The sequence below is a fragment of the Gossypium arboreum genome, chromosome 1 (genome assembly GCF_025698485.1).
Source record: "Gossypium arboreum isolate Shixiya-1 chromosome 1, ASM2569848v2, whole genome shotgun sequence".
NCBI classification, from domain to species: domain Eukaryota; kingdom Viridiplantae; phylum Streptophyta; class Magnoliopsida; order Malvales; family Malvaceae; genus Gossypium; species Gossypium arboreum.
The window spans coordinates 102,266,011-102,274,631 of record NC_069070.1 but is presented as its reverse complement, the minus strand read 5'-3'; the positions used below and the strand labels follow the sequence as shown (position 1 = coordinate 102,274,631).

Genomic DNA, 8,621 nt, shown 5'->3' with positions numbered 1-8,621 from the left:
GCAAAAAGCCCTGGAAACCCAGTTGCATTTTAGTACCACATTCCATCCTCAGACTGATGGCCAGTCATAACATGTAATTCAGGTATTAGAAGATATGCTCTGATGTTGTGTGTTAGAGTTTGAAGGTAATTGAGAGATATATTTGCCTTTGATTGAATTTGCCTATAATAATAGCTATCTCTAGTATTAAAATGGCACCGTATGAGGCTCTGTATGGTCGTAAATGTAGAACACCATTATATTGGACAGAGCTTAGTGAGAAAAAGATACATGGAGTTGATTTGATTTGGGAAACCGAAGAGAAAATAAAGATGATCCGTAATAGTTTAAAAGTAGCCTCAGATCGTCAAAAGTCCTATACTGATCTTAAACGAAAAGAGATTGAATTTCAGGTCGGTGACAAGGTATTCTTGAAAGTATCACCTTGGAAGAAAGTCCTTCGATTTGGACGAAGAGGTAAATTGAGTCCACGATTCATTGGGCCATATGAAATCACTGAGAGAGTTGGACCTGTTGCTTATTGGTTGGCATTACCACCAGAACTTGACAAGATTCATAATGTATTTCATGTATCTATGTTACAATGGTACAGATCAGATCTTTCACATATTATCTCACTGACAGAAATAAAAATTCAACCTGATATGACATATGGTGAAAAACCGATCAAGATTCTAGCAAGAGAAACAAAAGAATTAATAAATAAAAAGATAGCATTGGTAAAGGTTCTTTGGCAGAAACATGGAATTGAAGAAGCTACTTGGGAACCAAAGGATACAATGAGAAATCAATATCCAAATCTTTTCACCGGTAAGATTTTTGATGACGAAAATCCTTTAAAGGGGGGAGAGTTGTAACAGCCCACTTTCAGTGAAGTTGGAACAGTGGTTTCGTAACCACAAATCCGACCTGAAAATATAAATTATTTTAATATTATTATATGATTAGTAATATGTTAAAAAGGTTACATGAAAATTTTGACTGGAAAATTTTACCGATTAAGTGTCTAATTACGAAAAAGACCAAATCGGCAATTGTGCCAATTTGTCAAATTTGAGGTGGTATAAGCATAAAATCTAAGATTTCTATGTGTTAAAATATATTACTAGATTATTATTATTATTATTATTATTATTATTATTATTATTATTATTATTATTATTATTAAATAAAATAAATGAGACAAATGTATGGTAATGAAACCATACATGTGTTATAATAATAAATATATGTACACTTGTAATATAATTATATATTTACTTATTATATAAGTAAAAGATATTTATATTATTATAATATATTATTATTAAATGAATAAACAAAGGAATTAAAGTAAATAAATAAAATAAAATAAAGAAACAAAGATAAAAAGAAGAATAGAAAGTTGAAATAAAAAACAGGGGAGAAAGAGAGAAAAAGGAAGAATTAGGGTTTTAAGGTTCAAGCTTAATTTGGTAAGTCAATTTAGCCTCTTTTCTTGTAATTTTAATGTTTTTGGAATCCCAGAACAAAATACTACTTAGTATATGTTGAAAATTTTGAAAGCTAGTAGATTTTTTAGCATGGTTTATGTTGAATTAATTGATGAATTAGGGGTTAAATTGATAAAATTTCAAGTTAGAATTAGGTAAAGGATTAAATTGAAGAATAAATTAAAAGTTTTGTGTAATAGGGACTAATTTGTAAACTTGTGAAATTCAAAGAAAAAAATTAAATTTTATGAAATATAAGTGTTGTAAATGTGAGATGTAAAAATCAAATAGGCTTGGAACAATGATTAATTTGCATGAATATTAATTTCTGAGCCTAGGGACAAAAATAGAATTTATGAAAAGTTTAGTGGCAAAATAGTAATTTTTCCTAGAACAAGAGTTGAATTCAAATGAGTATGAAATATGTTGAATTGATGTTAAATTTATTTATATAGACCCGGAAAGATCGAAAAAGAAAAGATATCGTATTAGAAGAATTTTGATTACAAGTTGCTATCAAGGTAAGTTCGTGTAACTTGAATAAGTATGTAAATATGTTAATTTAAATGTTGTACTGTATTGTATATGATGTATGAAATTGAATATATGAATTATATAGATGTGAAATGAAAGAAATTATACATGTTCGAAAATTAATAAATGGGTGAAATTCTGTTTGAATATTGGTGATCGATGGATAAATGGAAATTTCCCGAAATAAATGAGGCTCTGCATATGTTGCAGAAATGGATTGAGCTCGGATGGAAATCTAACAAAAGCCTTCTAGAGAATTAAAAGTGAATAGTATTTATTGTTGATTCACTAAAAGAAATTAAAGTGAATAGGATTTATTCCTGATTCACTATGGTAACTTAAGGTGGATAGGATTTTCCTTAAAATGGTATTCTTGATTCGCTACGGTTACTTGATATGTAACTCGAGAGAGTGCTTGATAATTTAACATCCTAAGGGCTAAATCCTGGATATGAATTGACGAAATATGGAAATGTACACTTTGTGTGTGCTACTAGAAAATTCATCGATAATTCCAATGATTCAACGGATGAGATAATAAAACGAGACATGAGAAATATGAGATGGAATGAGAAAATAGCATGATGAGCTCATCTATGCTTATTGGTACATTTGTTACTAACATGTTTGGTTTGAAATGTTTATGAATAGGCAAATAGCCAAAATGAATGGAAATTATGCTTTTATATGGTTTAAATGTTAAATATGATTGGCAAGTTTAATTCATGTTATATGAACTTATTAAGCATAAATATGCTTATTAGGTTTTATTTTCCTTGTCTTATAGTGCTTGAAAGCTCGGAAGAAGTGGGAGACGGGTCGGAGACTTCATCACACTGTCATGCTATCAATTTTGGTATAATGGTTTACTTATTTTGAAAATAGCATGTATAAGCTAAATTAGTGAAATGATAAATGTTACACAATGTTTGGAAGTTAGCCATTGGTATGGCTAGCAATGATATAAATATATATATATATAAACATATGAGTTCATAAGGTTATAAATGGTTCTCATACACACATGGATGAAATAGTATAAGCGTGGTAAAGAAAATATGTATATTGAGGCGCCATATGGTATATTAGTTATATGGATATATGATATTGTGCATGTGGTTACTTTGGTAAGTTTAGGTAATAGGTTTTTGTGATGTTAAAGTAGAGTTTTCTTACATGAGGTACTATATTCTTAATATGTTAGTGAAGGAAAAATAAGAGGGAGTGATGGGAAATATTGTAGCGAAAGGAAATAAAGATGTTATAAATTTAGTCATTAATATTTTGTACTAAAATAGTTTTAGATAATAGCAGTAGTTTGATTTTGAAAAATCACCAAAAATTGTGGAAATTGAGTTAGAGGTTGAATAAAATATGAAATTAAAGCTTATCGAGTCTAGTTTCTTATAAAGGAAACGGTGTAAGCATCAGAATTTCATATTATGAGATATTAGAATTTGTATGAGACAGAGTCAGAATGATTTCGAAATCCCCTGTTCTGATTTGAGAAAATCATTAAAATTTTAAAAAATAATTATGAGTTATAATTTATATTCTTAGAATCCTTAATGAGTCTATTTTCAAAATAAGCAAATAGGAACATCATTTGAATCTCTTACTAAGAGATAATTAGTTTTTAGTGAAGAAGGGTCGGGACTGTTGGACAGCAAAATAGGGGTAACTTTAAAGAATAAACTGTACTTATTGGATAAACTAAAAATTATGAAAATTTTATGGCATAAAGATATGTGAGTCTAGTTTCAGGTAAAATTAGCGGTTCTCAATTTGGAGTTCTATAGCTCAAGATATAAATAATTTAATGACTATGATTCAGATGGACAGTTTTGTTATGAACATAAGAAAATTGTGGAATTATGTGTACTTATTCTATAAACTTCTATAACATCCTGTAACCCTATTTTAACGATGGATAAGAGATTAGGGGTGTTACAACTCAGCTCCATAGCACCACTTTAAATTCAAACATTCCTTAAAATTATAACCATGTCTATCTCAAACACAAATAAATATAAATATACAAAATTCTAATTTTCAACCGCAAGAAAAAAGAAGAAAAAAACAATTTTTAGTTAAGTGAAAATGCACCTTGTAAGACGTGTTTTTCTTTCTCTCTCCAAAAACAACATAGATCAATAAATTTTCAAAAAAAAAAAGAAAAAAGGGCATAGTTGCTTAATTAATTTTTTTTCCAACATATTTCTAAAATTTTACCTAATTTGAAGTTACAAAAATAAAAGGAAACAATTCCTATGTGGGTGCTTATAATCACTCATTTATCACTATATCATTCTACCATGTGTAATTATTTATCATATTTTAATAAAATTAATTAAAATTAAATTCCTTAATAATATATACTATTAAATTTGGAATAAAAAATTTTCATTAGTAATCGTATTCATAAGTAAAAATAAAAAATTCGCTTCAAAATTTCAAGATTCCCTACTTTTTTTTATTCTTGAAAAATATTTTTATCAATTACATTTGATACTAATTAGATTAGAAATTAAAATATTGCACCAGATTTGTATAATAAAAATATTAGACTATATTTAATATAAAAATTGATTATGAGAATAAAAAATTCAGATTAATAAAAATTGCAAGTCTGATCATTTAAATAAATTAAATATTATTGTAGTAAATTTGAATTGGATATAATAATACCTTTAATATACCAACAAATTTGAAAAAGAAAATGTACAGGTAATTTAGTTTATGTAAGATTACTACATTAAATTTAATTTGAATATTTTTAATTTATTTAAAAATAATATTATGTTGAAAAATGAAAAATAATATTGTCTAATAAAAAGTGAAAAATTAATTGATATGTAAAGTTTTAAAGTATTAAATTTATTTATTTGTTAGATGAATCGTAGATTTCAAAATAAGGTGATTTTTTTTAAACCCCAACATTAAATAGCCTTTCATATATCAAGAGTTTTATATGACAATAATCTCCAGATTCTCCACTAAACATTGATTACGGGAAAAGATATTCCAAATTAGAATTTTTTCCAAACCAAATTAATTCTAGTAAACTTTTAAATTTAAATTAATTTTTCCCTTACAAGCTGGATTAACAATGAAACTTCACGAGACTAAATATTTAAATTTTAATTTCATTTTAAGTATGATTTTATTTTTACACCACTATATTTAATACTTTAATTCCTTATTAATCTTGTTTTAACTTCAGTTTTAAATTTAATTTTGATTGCAATGCTATTTCAATTTTTAATTTAATAAATATTCAATTTATTGTATAATTTAGTCAATATGATTATATTTTACATGATATATAATATTTTATTGTGCTATATTAATTTTAAACTATATTGTTACTAAATATTATAAAATATTATATAAAATCAAACAACATCAAATCAAGAATTATTATAAAATAAAAGCGCACACACAAAAAAAAAAAATTGGTGAACATAACTTGGAAATTGAAGTTTAAATGCAAACTTTAAGAAAATATTTTTATTCGATTTCATTTCTCCAAAATGCATTTTACAGTTACATTAGTGACTATTTGTTGAATTTTAATTTATGATAATTTATCATAGCATATAATATATTGTAATTTTTTAATCTATTTATTTTTAAAATTTATAATTTGATAATAAACACTCAACTTGTGAATCGCACGATAATACAAATTTAAAAAAAAAGACACAAGTTCAAGGAACTAGCTTCAATAAAGTTGATGGGAGCCTATATTAACCATTGCTTGATGAGTATCTTCTTCAAACAAAGATCAAGCATGACCAGGTAAGTCTTCAAAAGTTGATTGCATGTTAAGATTACTAAGAATAACTTTGGCCATGTAATCTGCCAAATTATTATGCTCTCGCGAGACATGACGAAACTTAAGTTGTCAGTCTTGATTGCATAAATCATGTATTAAACGAAGTTCAGAAAGGTTATTATCAGCTCCATAATTTGCTCCCAATTATATCAATCAATAACGCCTTGTCGCTTTTGGTCACAACCTTGCAAAACCCTTTCTTCCAAGCTAGAGTGAGTCCTTCATATATAGCTGGTGCTTTAATATGAAAAATGTCAAATATACTGACCTTCATAGCAAAACCAAATCGTTAGCCTCCTATTGAATCACGAAGAATGCAAACAATAGCAGCATTAGAGTATTATAACGAGAGTGCACCATCCCTATTAAGCTTCACCTATCATTTCTCAGGTGGATACCAATTATCACGAGTAGCTGTGCTGCACATAAGTCGATCTATGCATTTATAATTAATGATACTCCTTGTTCGGGCCATGCATTTCGAAATCAGATTGCTACTGTTACTATTTGCCTTATGGAAAATGATTCATTTCAACCCTTCCAAAGTAGCCAACACAAAATTGAAAAGAAAGTTGGCCATTCGCCATCACCTTCCATGATGCCTCCCTCATTCATGATGTTTCATTTCAACCAAGTTTCCAAAGGATAATTAAAGAAAAAAGTTCAAACATTTCTAAGTACAATAGTTTTCCAAATCGTGATAGCAAATTGTTAGCCCCACACAACGTGAATCGTTGTTTTCACAAGTTCACCACACTGCACACAGTGAGCATCATCAGTCATTCCACGTCTTACTCTCTCCCATTAGTAAGCAGTTGAGTATGTCAAAACAGCCACAAGAAAACCCTTACTAGTTGAGGAGTATTGACTTTCAAAATCATCAAGTCTATCGCTTTGTGATAGCGGATCTCTTCTCTCAACAAGTTGACAAACTAGTTATTATTATTACAAGGATTGAACTTTTGGTGTATGTCATTTCTTTGTTTTGAAATCATATCATAATAAATGTCCTTTTGGCTTAGAAAAAAAATGGAGAAAGAAAATCTTTATTGATGCATTTGTGATTAGAATTTAAGTTATTATACTTTTGTTTTCACAATAAAACATTACAAAATAATTTAGAGTTATTAAAATTTCCTTTTATCATACACCTCTCTTAACAATACATGTTTTCTTCTTATTTTGTATTTTTTTCATATGAGTTTTTTAAAAGAAAATTTAATTCATTCAAACTTAGTAGCCCTGTCTAAAGAGAATTCACCCATACCTGAGATCAAATCATAGTTCTATCTATAGGTTCGCCTATGTGGTAGTGTAATGTAGTGTGCGTGTGTAGGGGGTGTATGAGATTGGGATTGTATTGTATTTTATAAAATAAATTTCATTCATTCCATGAATGACCAACTCACTTTACAATGGAAATTATTGGTTGTTGGTGGAGATTTAGTGACAACAAGCCTCACTTTCCAAGAGAAGTTTCTAGTTGTCATTGAAGGTTCAGTGACAACAGGCACAAACATCTATCCATTATAGCTTAAGAAGACAACATGTATCTGCAAACTAAAAAGAGAGGAGGCACATGGAATGAATGAAAGGAAAGAAGAAAAAGAGGATTGGTGAGAGCAGAAAAAATGGGCGATAGCCAGCCCGAAAGCCTATACTACTGTTGAGCAAAAATAAAAGAGAAGCAACAAACGATGCAAAGGAAAGAAAAGGGAAAATTTTTTAGGTTTTTTAACACTGGCAATAATTAAGTTCTTTTTATACGGAGGAGGTCCATTTTCATGAGAGTTTGATCTATGGATTCAGACTAATAGAAATTATAAAAAAAATATAATCTGTTAAGCAAGCCTACTTTTGATTAGTAATTATAAGCCCCCCAAAAAAAAAAAAAACCTTGAAAGATCATTTAAAATTCGCAACAAAATTAGCAAAATAAAGAAAAATTAATCAAAAGTATAACTGTAACAAAGTAAGAATTCTCATAATCAGCTTTAAGGATTCTTAAAACATCATCAATATCGGAGGCTGAATTTTCATCTCTATCCTCAGTCTTCAATTGGTAATCAGCTCTTCAAGAAAATCAAGATAGTAAACAAAATTATCAGATCATTTTTAACCTCTAATTTTGTTTTTCCTTTTAAAAGAAATAAAGGGGGGGGGGGATAAAAGTTAAATTACCTGTTGCCTTGGGCAGAAGAAGAAAAGAGCCTAAGCAACTCAGTAACACCACTCACTACCAGTCTTAAAAGCGGCGGCGTTCTAGTTTTATTTTCATTTTCCGGTGAAACTGAGCAGCAACACCACCGTGCTCCGCCGTGGACTCTGTGTAAATTTGACGGTGATTGAGTGGTGGTGCGGAGGAGATGTAGAATCGGATTTTGACGACAAATTCCCGCCATTCCTAACTCCCTGCTTATTATGGGCGTTTATTTTTATTTGTTAAAAAATATTAGGAAAATTATATACCTCACTTAGAGTGTCCACTAAAATTATGCCACGTAAGTAATTTGAAATGAAAAGTGAGAGCTAATTTCACTAGACATCCCCAAATTATGGTCTTCATTTAAATTGGTCTCTAGATTTTAAAAATTTCTAAGACCAAACTTTCGATGTTTTATCAATCGAGCCCTTTCGTTATTAAAACTATGAGTTTTATTGTTAAATGATATGTTAAATCTTATGAATCTAAATTTAAAATGAAAATTAAAAAAATGGTGACAAATAACTTTTAAAAATAAAGAAAACTGAAAACAAAAAATGAATGATAAAAATTT

At 28.5% G+C, this 8,621-nt stretch overlaps 1 protein-coding gene across 2 annotated transcripts; it reads right to left on the bottom strand.

Annotated features, from left to right (window-relative positions):
• Positions 1-5,721: 5,721 nt before the first annotated feature.
• On the bottom strand, positions 5,722-8,277 carry LOC128284136 (uncharacterized). Of its 2 annotated transcripts, none has more exons than XM_053021823.1 (2): positions 8,026-8,277; positions 5,722-6,107 (listed from the first exon to the last, which is right to left on the bottom strand). In XM_053021823.1, exons 1-2 carry the CDS (start codon positions 8,244-8,246, stop codon positions 5,966-5,968), a joined length of 363 nt encoding a protein of 120 aa, XP_052877783.1. In that variant the 5' UTR covers positions 8,247-8,277; the 3' UTR covers positions 5,722-5,965. The 2 variants fall into 2 exon arrangements, with proteins under 2 accessions (XP_052877783.1, XP_052877767.1); XM_053021807.1 differs by lacking the exon at positions 5,722-6,107 and adding an exon at positions 7,753-7,916.
• Between the last annotated feature and the right edge of the window lie 344 nt (positions 8,278-8,621).

What these genes read in the sequence shown, in the direction of transcription:
- LOC128284136 (XM_053021807.1), bottom strand. Translation starts at nt 8,246, where the DNA reads ATGGCGGGAATTTGTCGTCAAAATCCGATTCTACATCTCCTCCGCACC. An exon ending in TCTTCTGCCCAAGGCAACAG is followed by an intron (nt 7,917 to 8,025) that starts GTAATTTAACTT and finishes ATTTTCTTGAAG; the next exon opens with AGCTGATTACCAATTGAAGA.